Here is a 13,645-nt window from a genome sequence, read left to right on the forward strand (position 1 = left end):
TTCTGAGGCTTGTCTACCATCTGGCTGTCTTTTGGGTACACTCAGATCAGCAGAGCATAAATGTTCAAAAGCGGAGGAACATTCATAAAGAGAAAAACAAATCCGTCAGCTAGGGGTCTCTAAAAATTCCTACTCCTACCCAAAGGCATAAACAGTTTTCCTATCAGGCCAAGAACCTTAATGTACCTTAAAGTGTAAGTTCATCGTTAAGGAAAAAATCTGTAATGTGACCTTATACTGGACCCTCTCCCCATCTTCCCCCAGTCCCGCAATCCCCCGCTGTCAGACACCGGAAAACTGCTTCACCAGTCTGGGAATTTGAAATCCCAGCAGCACTGACAGGTTGGACTAGACAGATTCCGATTGGTCAGCGCTATCCAATTACAATGCCTCATCCATACACGCTGAGAGGTATGGGCAAGAGATTAAGACGCAGGGATTTCCAAACCCCAGACCACCGAAGTGGTGTCCCGGTCTGACAGTAGGGGATCGCAGGACTCTGGTGTAGCAGGACTGGGGGGGAGAATCCAATGTACAGATTTTCTGTAGGAAGACTTTGATCAGGAATTTTGTGAGCACGCGCTGCTTTTCTGTACATTGGTTAGCATTTTTTTTTTTTTATGCACCCCATGCATGATTCTTAAGGCATCAAAAACATTCATACAAAAATATATAAAATGTGACCTTTATTACCAACTTCAATAAAACATCAACATTAAAAAAATTGTTAGCTGATACATTCATATCTCTTGTTAAGCCCACCCAACCCCATATATTCCATATGGTTGTTACCATTACAATCACATTTTGATAAATTACATATGGAATTCAACTAGTTTCATTTGTAGATCTTCCATGGAGGTCCATTAGTGGAATTTTTGCAATATTAACCCAACAGAGGTCTTAAATTTGAAAAAAATATGTATAGCATAAATATAAATTCCCCACACTATCATCAATGCTGAACAGCAAATATGTGGGGGTCTTAGCTAGAAGGTTCATGTTGTTACAACTATATAGGCCAGTAAGGGTGTTATGAAGCATAAGGCATCAGAAACAAGCAAGCATAATACCCCCAGAAGAAAGCAACAAGGCTATAACTATGCCAACTTAGTTAGAAAAACATAAAAATGCAACAGAAGAACAGCTAATGAAAAATACGAGCAAAAGAACCAACCAAGCTCATAACGCCAAAGTTAGTATAGGCCAGTGATGGCGAACCTTGGCACCCCAGATGTTTTGGAACTACATTTCCCATGATGCTCATGCACTCTACAGTGTATTTGAGCATCATGGGAAATGTAGTTCCAAAACATCTGGGGTGCCGAGGTTCGCCATCTCTGGTATAGGCTATACGAATCCAAGTTCTCACCTGTACAGTATTTAGTAAAACATGTAAATATGTCATCCTCTCTAATGAAGAAGGCATCCCATATAGATCTCCCTAGATCAACTAAGCAAAACAACTGGCTAAAATTTGCTTTCCACCATATAAAGGGTATAGGGGTGGGCTCAGTAGAATACCACACGGTTCATGTGTCCAATCTTGGATAACCTGATGCCATACGTAAAATGACAAGAGGAGGAAGTGAGTGCACTTCCCATTGTATAAGAGGCGCTCATCTACAGGTGCAATGTCGTTTCTGGCATCACAATGACACTGACGACATTGTGCAAGGAATGATGCCAGCACCTGCAGTTTGTCCCGCTCCCTTCGGCAAAACCCACCAGGATTGACCTCACCCAAAAGTGGGAGAGGACGAACTGAGGCAGGAAAACAGAATGATCCCCGCCTCTAGGAAGCTATAGAAGCGGATACCCCAAGGCAAGAACCCACACATGCTGGATGCCAACTCTGCAAAGCACCCAGTAAAACTGCCAAGTTCCAAAGAGGAAGCAAACATAATTACAACAAACACAGCATCAACAAAACAAATACACAACCTATGCAAGACAAAAAATATACATTAAAATAAGAAAATATACTTGGAACTAAAAAGAGAACTGCCACAAATAAAACAAACAAAAAAAATACAATCTGAAACCAGTTAATGGCTTATTGATCAGAAATTTAAAGAAATATCTCCAGATGGCCAGCTATAAACCCCTCAAGGAAGGGCCTATAGCTGACATTGAGACCAAGAATATCCGCAGCTTTAATTTGCATTTGGTTTTATTAGGGGGGACACTATGAGGTAAATAAACCACAGAGGCAAACCATGAGGTAAATAACCCCTTTACATTTAACAAATTGTTTATACCTAGGATTCCTACCATTGGGCAACGTAGGGCTTTTCTCAACCCACATAAATGGTCAGTAACATCAGCCACCACACCTAAAAAAGGTGCCCAGGATGGTACACAGGTCCCTACCCACTTCTGGTTTAAAAGTACTGCTCATCACGAAGAGATGGAGCTCCTCTAAAGCTGGGTTCACACTAGAGCACGTAGTGGCTTACAGCAAAAGTCTGGTGCATCTCCATTCACTTTTTCAGGTCAGATTTAAGCCTGAATTTGCACATGAAAACAGACCAAATGACGCACAGGGCTCCTGTGCAATTCGCACTGGAGCCACTGCAGAGATGTGTGAACTGGGTCAATAAAGAGCTGGTCACAATCTCCTACTATGCAGGCAGGATTTACTATATCCCCCATGTATTATTCACTCTTAGGCACCATGCACACTGGCCTCCAAAAAAAATAAAAAAAAGGAAGTTCTCTTGGCAGAAAAAAAAAAAAGAATTTTTTGTACAGAGTTTAGAGTAATCATCCTAATGTGCATGGACATATAGGCTACACTGAGCTGCTTCTACAGGGAGAATACAAAGCTCCTGTAGAAGCAGCGATGTTTAAGCCAGTGTGCATGAAATGTTTCAGAGCAGATGTCGCCTCTCAAAATGTGTCCTCGGTGTGACAATTGAGTCCTTCAGTGCAGATACTGACTATAAAAGTGAAGAACTTGATTAATTCTCTTGGGTGTAAACTGTCTGCCCTGAGAATTGTGTTACCTGCTGTAAGTTTTCCAAACAAATTGCTTACCAACATATCATTGGGGGTACATTCCGAGAGTAATCTTGAACATATCATAGGCCAGGGATATGTAATTAGTGGACCTCCACCTGTTGCAAAACTACAAGTCCCATCATGCTTCTACCTCTGGGTGTCATTGATGTGGTTGTCAGTCTTGCTATGCCTCATGGGACTTGTAGTTCTGCAACAGCTGGGAGGTCCGCTAATTGCATATTCCTGTCATAGGCCATTGTGAAATTAAAATGGAAGGCGTTTACAATAAAGACAACGAGTCATTCATGCAATAGTTTGACTGGACCGTCCCAAATTAGAAACCAACAAAACAAAGTCAAAATATGATAAATGTATTTAGAGGTCTCTAATTTATTGCTAGATTAATGTTTCAGTGGGACGCAACCAACCACTCTCTGGAATGTGCACCACCAAAGCCTATAAACTAGCTACTGCTACCTTTTTCACATGAAATCCTTTAAGTGCCCCACAACTATGATACTGGTACATTCCACATCTTCAGTGCCAATATACAAGTAAGCATCCAAATCCAAAATATGTCTGCTATTAAACCTTACCAAACTTTCTGTGCCTCTCCCTTTTACTTCACTTTATTACTGGGGTCTGATTTCATGCACAAAAATGCTTAGCATGTCAAAGAAAATTGTAGTGCCTAGCACAGAGGCAAGTGTGCCATCTAGTGGTTGCAAATATGTATGAAATACAATGATATAGAGAGCAGGGGTCTCCAAACCTCTCAGTATGAGGGCCACAATGTAAGTTTTACAAATTTTTGAGGGCTGGAGGGAAAAAAACAACAACAAAAAAAAATACAGCAGTTTATAAACAAATCTAATTTAAATTAAAGTGGTTGCAAAGCTTTTTTTTTTGGTGTATTAAAAATAGCAATCATGCTTATTCTTAGCTGCTCTATATGCAATGTTTTTGCACGCAGCAGCCCTGATCCTCTTCTTCTAGGATCCCCCACACTGATTCTCAAGGCCCCTCTTCGGCATTGGGTGCCCCCACAGAAAGCCGCTTTCCACAAGCCGCTGTGCTTGTGCACATCCCTGGATCAGTTTGGGCTCAGGTAAGAAAAAGGAGGGGGACGCTGCAGCACAGCGGGTTTTTAACCTTAATGCATTAAGGCTTTACAACCACTGATACCATTTTACCTGGAGTTTTTTTGGATCTTGAGAAAATTTAGAACAGAAAAAAAAATGCAGTAAAACAAAGCAAAGAAATTAAACATAAACTTGACTTTGATGTAAGCCCATCAGAGCCCCCCAAAGTCCCCTCTTGCATCAGAGAACTGGATAAAATATTACAGCATGCTAGATTTGACCCATGGACTGCATTTTAGAAACCCCAGATATAGAGGACAGATCTAGGATACAAACACAGCTGAAACAGTACCTCATCCAAAAGCAAACTTAAAGCGGAGTTCCACCCTAAAGTGAAACTTCCGCTCATCAGAACCCTCCCCCCCTCCAATGTCACAGTTGGCACCTTTCAGGGGGGGAGGGGGGTGCAGATACCTGTCTAAGACAAGTATTTGCACCCACTTCCGGGCATAGACTCCCACGGGAGTCTATGCCGTTTCCTGTCCTGCCGTGCTATCTGCTGGGACACACACGGGTCCCAGAGACAGCGAGGACCATTCCTATTGCGCTGCACCACTCGCGCATGTGCAGTAGGGAACCGGGAAGTGAAGCCGCAACGCTTCACTTCCTGATTCCCTCAACAGAAATGGCGGCGGCAGCAGCCGAGAGCCGAACGATCGGTCTCGGCTGCCGACATCGCTGGACCCTGGGACAGGGGAGTGTCCATTTATTAAAAGTCAGCAGCTGTAGTATTTATAGCTGCTGGCTTTTAATATTTTTTTGCAGGTGGAATCCCTCTTTAAATACATTAAGCAAAAGAATGAAGTCTTGAATGAGAATCATATTCTGTTTATTTTTTTTCAAAAAAAAAAAAAAAAACACAAAAAACACACTTAAAGTATATCAAGTCCTTTTTATCGCACTGCTTATACTTTTTAATCTCAGTCCACAAAATGTCAAAAATTACTAATCCTTCTTGTTATGTACATTCTCATTGTTGCAAATAGAGTTTATATTACATCATAGTCCTCGTCATCTTCATGTTTCCGCTTTAACGAATTAGATTCACTTGTTGCGTTCTGTGATGGCACCATATTTGTAGTTATGAGAATGTTTTTTGATCCAATCAAGGAAGGGTTGATCAAGACATTCTGAACTGTTGTCGTAGGAGTGGCTACAAAATAAAGAAAAAAAAGCAAAAAAAACAAAAAAACAAACAAACAATGAATACTGCTTTACAAGCTGCAATGCATTCAGTAGTAACATTTATATGCATTACTACATAGGATTTTCTATATAGTGCCACCCATAAACGACATCAGAAATTTACAGTTTGTACTAATAAGTACCCCATCATATTGAAATTTCTGGGTGTCTACTTTAACTTTATTAGGAACTAAAGCACACTTAAAATGGAATAGATGCCAATGCCATGCAACCATTACTGCAGTGCACTGGTGAAAACTATATTTTTTTTTAAGTAAATCAAAACATTAAGAAACATACATTTACGTGTGTGCAAAAATCGTCAATGCAGATTTCTTACTTAATTGCTCCCCAGTGCCAGCCCAAAAATTCTGGACACAGGCAGCCGAGTATGGGGGGAAAGAATGGGCAAAGCAAGATGAGGAGAGAGAGTGATATACACATGCACACAGTGGGTATAGAAAATAATCACCCACTTTTAAAATAAACACATTTTGGTGCTTTGCAGTCTAAAATAAAGACCAACAGTCAGTGCAACTTAAAGGAGAAGTTCACCTTTCATAACATGTTACACCCATTGTTGGGCTATAACATGTTAGGAATGTGCCGCCCCCCCCCCCAACTCCCGCTGTGACAACTAGCAGGGAATCTTCTCCTCTGCGCTAGCTGTCAAAATAAATACATAAATCAAAATTAAAAAATGGCCCTGTGGGACTCTACCCACCTGGCTGCGCCACTCATTCACAGCTCTGTGAATGGAAAATCTACAAGGCCCGGCAGCCTTTGCGGGTTTTCAGCTTGTAGTTTGCCATGAACTATCATGGCACTGTCAGCATGTTTAGTCTTCCTTATACGAGGAAGGCGATACAGTGACAAATCTGCAGGAGACCTGCATGGCACCAGCAATTTGCTGATCGCTGGTGCAATGATTTACAAGCTTCTGCAACAAAAAATAAAATGCACATTTCTATCTGCAAAAAAAAAAAAGAAAGTGGAATAGAAAAAAAAAAAAATCTAAAAAATTCAAAACAAAATCACTGGGAGTTGGGAAAAGGATCACCCCCTTGTGTCAGTATTTTGTTAAACCACATTTTGCTTTAATTACAGCCTTTAGACTGTTGGGATATGTCTCTACTAACTTTGCACATCCAGACTTCACAAGATTTGCCTAATCTTTGCAGAACTGCTTGAGTTCAGATAAATTTGATGGTGACCTTTTGTGGACTGTAGCCTTCAAGTCATTCCACAGATTTTCACTGGGGTTGAAGTCTGAGCTAATGCAAGGACAGTCACCTTTTTCTCCTTCAACCACCGTGTGGTCATTTTTGCTGTGTGGTTTGAGTCAATGTCATACTGGAAGGTAAACAAACATTCTTCCCATTGACAACTTTCTTGCAATGGGCAGCAGATTTTCCTCAAGAATTAGACAATATTTTGCCACATTTATTTTTCTTCTATCCTGACAAGGGCTTCAGTGCCTGCTGCAGAGAAACACCCCTTTAAAAGCAGGATATTACCACCTCCATGCTTTACTGTAGGAATGGTGTTATTTGAATGGTGAGCTGTATTGGATTTCTAAAACTATGCAATAAGTTGCGATAAAGGTGATAAATCAAAATAAATATATAAAAATAAACACACAAAACTGCAGCCACTGTGCAAAGGTGCTATAACCTTAAAAGCGATAGAAAATATGAAACAGCTATAGCAGCATATATTATTCAATAATCATCATGGTGATTAGTGTCATATACACGACATGTCCTTTGATGACGCCCTGGGAGGGGTGAAAAACGTCGACCATACAGCGGCAAACACGGATGTTTTCACTGATGCCTGTTTTTGCCAGATATCCTGCAAGTGGCGCCTTTAATGCGCTTGATAACTTATTTTAGCATTATTTCACTATGAGCTTTTTCTTTATTTCCCCATCCATGGAGGTTGGCGTATACTTTGTTATAAAGTACCCTCTTGGAAGAGTTTCTGAGAAACCCTTCCACACATCCCCAGATCAAAAGATTACTGCCTTTTTGACCCCAGACTATGAAGCTGAGGGTCCATTGTTTCTGGTGAGTAGGGTCACCGAAAAGGGAGCCACCTCTTACTTTGCAAGTTTGGAGCACCAGTGCACTTTTTTCCATATAAGCACTTTATAGAATTGTGCATATTGTATCATTTTGTTGCATTCTGATTTTGTATGGCACAAACATATTGATGTATATGGCACTAATCACCATGATATTTATTGAATAATATATGCTGCTAGCGACATTTCGTATTTTATATCATGTATTGGATTTCTGCCAGACATACTGTTTGGTTTTGAAGCCAAATAAATTAGTTTCACCTAATCACCCTAAATGTAGCTGGAAGATTCTGAGGCCACATGAAAAAATGTGTCATGGTCGGATGAGACAAAAATTGAATTATAGGGCCTCTACACCAAACGATATGTCTGGCAACGTTGAAGCCAAATATCTCAATTTTAGCCTGATCTTACCAGAACACCTTTTTCCATGTGGCCTCAGAATCTTCAAGGTGCATTTTTGCAAAGCTCAGTCTTGACTACATGTGGTCTTTCTTGAATGGCTTTCTTACAACCCTTCCATACAAGCCACATTTTTGACAATTTGTGATATCATTATCAAATGCACACAATGACCACTGTCAAATTCCTGCAACTGCTTCAGAGTTGCTGTAGGCCTCGAGAGTGCCTCTGACCAGTTTCATCCTGGCATCTTCATCCAGTTTGGAGCGAAATCCTGATCCAGGGAGGGTTTGTGTTGTACCAAATACCTTCCACTTAATAATAATAATAGACTTCATTGTGCTTCTATTCATTGCTAAAGTCCTTGAATTTTTTGTATAAATTGCAAGACTTGTGCCTGTCCACAACTTTATCCTGGAGACCTTTTGACAGTGCCTTGCCACCCATAGTTGACTGTTTCAGATGCACCATCAGGGACTGAAAAGCTCCAGGAAAGTTATTTTTATGCTGAGCTAATCAAAATGATCACAGTTGAAAGTCAAATGGCTTTGTATCCCATTGAGAAGGGGTTTAGCTACACCTGACTGAGTTTACAAGTCATTTTAAGGAAGGGGTAAACCTTTTTGCAACTCAGTGATTCTGTCTGACATGTTGCCGTTATACATTTCACTTGGATGTTACAAGTTACAGCTGAATAAAAAAAAAAACTGTCTTCATTTCAGGCTGCAAAGCAACAAAATGTAAAATATTAAAAGGGAGCGATTCATTTCTATACCGTGTGGGTGTGTGTCATACCAATATGACCACCCAACATAACTCATGGAGGCATGGACTCCACCAGACCTCTGAAGGTATGCTGTGGAATCTATCAGTAGCAGATCCTTTAAGTCCTATAAATTACGAGTTGGGGCCTCCATGGATCAGACTTGTTTTTTCCGCACATCCCACAGATGTGCAACACCCTGAATGCATTGTGGTGTTGCTTAAACCAATTCTTAAAGTCATCAGACCAGGCCACCTCCTTCCACTGCTCTGTGGTCAAGTTCTAAAGCTCATGTGCCCATTGCAGGTACCTTTGGCTGTAGACATTGGTCACCTGACCAGTCTGCAGCTACATAGTCCAATATTCAACAAACTGCAATGCACTGTGTGTTCTGATACCTTTCTCTTGGGACCAGCTTAAATTTTTTTCAGCAATTTCAGCTACAGTAGCCCTCCTATTGGATCAGACTACACAGGCCAGCCTTCACTCCCCACATGAATCAATAAGCTTTGGCTGTTCATGATCCTGTTGCCGGGTCACCGGTTTTCCAGGTCCTGACCACTGGAGACATCCCAAAAAAGTTGCAGTTGGAGTCTTTAAAGTCGCTAAAACTCTTGCCCATTTTTTTCTGCTTTCAAAACATCAACTTCAGGGACAACATGTTCACTTGCTCCCTTATATATCCCATCCCACTGTCAAATGCCACTGTCATGTGATAATCAAATGTTTTTCACTTTACCGGTCATAATGTTATGGCTGATGGGGTGTATGTTTTCACACAAGATTAATACAACTTTTACTAAGGATTCACAAATTTTTCTAATTAAATCTAGTTAGAAAAATGTGCAAATCTTGGATGAAAGTTGTGTGAAAACATTTATAAATACAGTTGTGCTCATAAGTTTACATACCCTGGCAGAATTTGTTTTCTTGGCCATTTTTGAGAGAATATGAATGATAAACAAAATAGGATTTTTTGTACTCACCGTAAAATCCTTTTCTCTGTAGTTCACTGACAGCATCCCCCCCCCACCCCCCGTGGGGGATGCTGCATGGGCTGCTGAGCGGTGGTCTGTGCCCTGGATGTCTGTTTTTGTGGGTGAAGCTTTATGCAGTTTCCCACATGCCTTGTGGGTGAAGTTTTTATGCTGTTTGCCACCCCTCGTTTGGGCACTGCTTGGGGACGTCCCAATGGTCTATGTAAAGGAACGGTGTCAGTCAGTGAACGCAAGAGAAAATAGGATTTTTTGTACTTACCGTAAAATCCTTTTCTCTGTAGTTCACTGACTGACACAGCACCCCTCCCCCCCTCCTATTTCTTAGGATATACTGCTTGTTGACGTACGGAGGCTGCAGAATGCAGGCTGGGGGGGTTGTTACTGAAGGGACCGTCCCTTGGGCTGAACTAGAAAGTTCTGGTTTTGTTGTACATGTTAACATGTTCCGCCTAGTCCTCTCCTGAAGGTGGCGTAACAACCCGATGGTCTAAATAAAGGAGCTGTGTCAGTCTGAACGCAAGAGAAAAAAAAATTAACTCATGGTTAGTGTTTGGCTGAAGCCGATACCATGTATTGCCCCCTTTAACATCAATGTCAGCTTGAAGTCTTTTGTGGTATTTGTGGATGAGGCTCTTTATCTTCTCAGATAGTAAAGCTGCCCATTCCTCTTGGCAAAAAGCCTCCAGTTCCTTTAAATTCTTGGGCTGTCTTGCATGTCTGAGATCTCCCCAGAGTGGTTCAATGATATTGAGATCAGGAGACTGAGATGGCCACTCCAGAACCTTCACTTTATTCTTCTGTAGCCAATGACAGGTCGACCTGGCCTTGTGTTTTGGATCATTGTCATGTTAGAATGTCAAAGTACGTCCCATCCGCAGCTTCCTGGCTGATGAATGCAAACGTTCCTCCAGTTTTTTTTTTTTTTTTTTTTTTTTTTTTAAACATACTGCATTCATCTTGCCAATTTTGACTAAATTTCCTGTGACTTTGTAGCTCACACATCCCCAAAACATCAGCGATCCACCTTCATGTTTCACAGTAGGAATGGTGCACCTTTCATCATCTGCCTTGTTGATTCCTCTCCAAATGTAGTGTTTATGGTTGTGGCCAAAAAGCTCAATTTTGGTCTCATCACTCCAAATTACTTTGCGCCAGAAGGTTTGACGCTTGTTTCTGTGCTGTCTGGCATATTGTAAGTGGGATACTTTGTGGCATTTGCGTAGTAATGGCTTTCTTCTGGCGACTAGCCCATGCAGCCCATCTTTTTTTCAAGTTCCTCTTGAAACAGCCACACTACATGTTTTCAGAGAGTCCTGTATTTCACCTAAAGTTATTTGTTGGTTTTTCTTTGCATCCCAAACAATTTTTCTAGCAGTTGTGGCAAAATTTTAGTTGGTCTACCTGACCATGGTTTGGTTTCAACAGAACCCCTCATTTTCCACTTCTTGATTAGAGTTTGAACGCTGCTGATTGGCATTCTCAATTCCTTGGATATCTTTTTATATCCATTTTCTGTTTTATACAGTTCAACAGAAAAACAAAGAAAAGGCGCCTCTAAGCGTATAATTAAAAGCTGTTTAATTTCCCCAAAAAGGGTTAAAAACACTTACAAGATATGTAGACTGGCAGAGCATATCATTAATATCCATGTAGGTGGTCCGGCATGAATGCAGTGGTCACTGGCATATACCAGTTCTTTAGGCTGTGTGTGTCCAGTAGCAGGGAGGTCCAGGGGATGCCAACAGGAAAAACAGCAGGGAGCTCCAAGAGAACCGACAGGCCAGCCAGCAATCACAGTCTCAAAACACGAGGATCCTGGAAGTGACGTCAGCGGCAGGAGACAATAACCAGCAACCAGCATGGACCACAAACAGGAAGCAGTCATCAAAGAGGGACGCGTTTTGGAACATCTCATTGGTTCCTTTATCAACCTCTGATGACTGCTTCCTGTTTTGCTTCCCGTTTTGCTTCCTGTTTTCTTTGTTTTTCTGTTTCCTATTCAGAGATTGCTTCTCTCCATAAGTGCAGCCCTAAGTGTGGAAGATACCCTATTATAGACTTTCTGGTTCATAAAGACATCTGTTTTTGCTTGGTCCTGAAGTTCAGAGCGCCCTTACAAACTGTATCCGTTTTATACAGTATACAGTTCAGCTACATTTTCCTGCAGGTCCTTTGACACTTCTTTTGCTTTCCTCCATGACTCAATCCAGAAAAGTCAGTGCAGCACTGGATGAAAGATGTAAGGGTCTGTCAGGAGTCCAAAAACTCACTGACTTTTTATATACACACACACACACACACACACACACACACACACACACACGAATTACAAGCAAACAGATCACAGGTGAGGATGGTTACCTTTAATAGCCAATCAAACCCCTCTGTCTCAACTTGTGTGCATGTTATCAGGCCAAAAATCACCAGGGTATGTAAACTTTTGATCAGGGTCATTTGGGTAGTTTCTGTTGTCATTATGATTTAAAGAGAGTAAAACACAGTTAAATTGATAATAAATGGCTTTAGCCAAACACTAAACATGAGTGAAAGAAGAGTTTGTGTTATTCATATTCTCTGAAAAATGGCCAAGAAATCAAATTCTGCTAGGGTATGTAAATTTATGAGCACAACTGTAGACCCCTTATTGAACATACCCAATCCTATTTGGTGTCTACGTCAAGTTAATTCAGCATTCAGTAATTTCTCACGGAGTCATTATTAAATCTGAAAGCTTGGAAGTCTAAGCCTTCAGTCTCCGGCTTGAGAGTCTATTAAATCCTCAGGATAATCTTGTAATGTAGTTCTTTTCTACCCTTATCTTCACAGCAAGCTCTGTCTGGATTTCATTTACTTTTGATCTGTTTTCTATGTACGTTAATTAATAAGCCACTGTTTAACAGTGGCTACAAAAGTCCTCATGCATTTTTTATTTCTTAAAGCAAATGAAAATTGCTTCAAGGTGTAAAAAAAAAAAAAAAAAAAAAGCCTTTTTATTACCAAAGCAGGACTTGCACATATTAACGTTCTCTATGAAAAGAAGTGGGAGAGATTTACTAACCTGTTTTCACTGTTGTCTGTGAGGTGGGGATCTGAACTGTAAACCGCTGACCTGCCAAAGACACTGGTGTCCCAACCTTGGAAACAGACATTGTTTGGGCTGCAGGGGTCCCTGAAAAAGGATCAATATAAAATTCTAAAACAGAAAATGATCAGTTCGAAATCATAGTTTGAGTTAAACTAGCAATGCTAGACTTTACAAAACGGAATGTATAATATTTTTATATATTTATAGGGCCGGTTCACATTGGTGAGATGTCAGAGACTGGATGCAATTTCAGCCATAAAGATCTCGCACAGGACCCTTTTTTTTCCGCAGCAGAATCAGATCGCATGTGTGTTCACACCCATGCGATCCAATTCCTGTCCGAGTTTGCAGATCGCAATATATTATGCGAACTCATTTGGGGGTGTCATTATCATCATTGTCAACATGCGATGTGGGAGTCCGCAGTTGATGCAGGAACCCTGTGAATCCCAGCGGTGTGAACCGGCCCTTCCATATTTTTGTTTAAATTGGAAGTAAACCCTTACAAACCACTTTGACCTACAGGTAAGCCTAGATTAACCACTTAAGCCCTGCACCAATTTGCAGCCAAAGGAGCCCCTTTTTGCGATTCGGCACTGCGTCGTTTTAACTGACAATTGCGCAGTCGTGCAACGTGGCTCCCAAACAAAATTAGTGTCCTTTTTTTCCCACAAATTTGGTGGTATTTGATCACCTCTGCGGTTTAAATTTTTTTGTGCTATAAACAAAAATAGAGCAACAATTTTGAAAAAAATGCAATATTTTTAACTTTTTGCTATAATAAATACCCCCAAAAAATATTTTTTTTACTCAGTTTAGGCCGATACGTATTCTTCTACATATTTTTGGTAAAAAAAAAAAAAAAAAAAAAAATAGGGGATAGTTTTAGATAATTTTTATTAATTTCTTTTAATTTAATTGTTTTTTATTTATTTTTTTACTAGTAATGGCGGCAATCAGCGATTTTTATTGTGACTGCAA

At 40.6% G+C, this 13,645-nt stretch overlaps 1 protein-coding gene across 2 annotated transcripts in view; it reads right to left on the reverse strand.

Annotated features, from left to right (window-relative positions):
* Window positions 1-669: 669 nt before the first annotated feature.
* The window catches only part of LOC143924726 (transcription initiation factor TFIID subunit 9-like), a 40,437-nt gene continuing 27,461 nt past the window's right edge, over window positions 670-13,645 (reverse strand). Inside the window, exons 6-7 of one of the 2 annotated variants that reach the window (XM_077449197.1) lie at window positions 12,638-12,748; window positions 670-5,298 (exon numbers count right to left, since the gene is read on the reverse strand). In XM_077449197.1, coding sequence (XP_077305323.1) covers window positions 5,135-5,298; window positions 12,638-12,748 — 275 coding nt within the window. In that variant the 3' untranslated portion in view covers window positions 670-5,134. The remainder of the gene's footprint in view (window positions 5,299-12,637; window positions 12,749-13,645) is intronic. The other variant, XM_077449274.1, reaches the window with a different exon arrangement.

The sequence above is a fragment of the Lithobates pipiens genome, unplaced genomic scaffold, assembly GCF_037356315.1.
Source record: "Lithobates pipiens isolate NorthernLeopardFrog02 unplaced genomic scaffold, aLitPip1_a1.2 Scaffold_1, whole genome shotgun sequence".
NCBI lineage: Eukaryota > Metazoa > Chordata > Amphibia > Anura > Ranidae > Lithobates > Lithobates pipiens.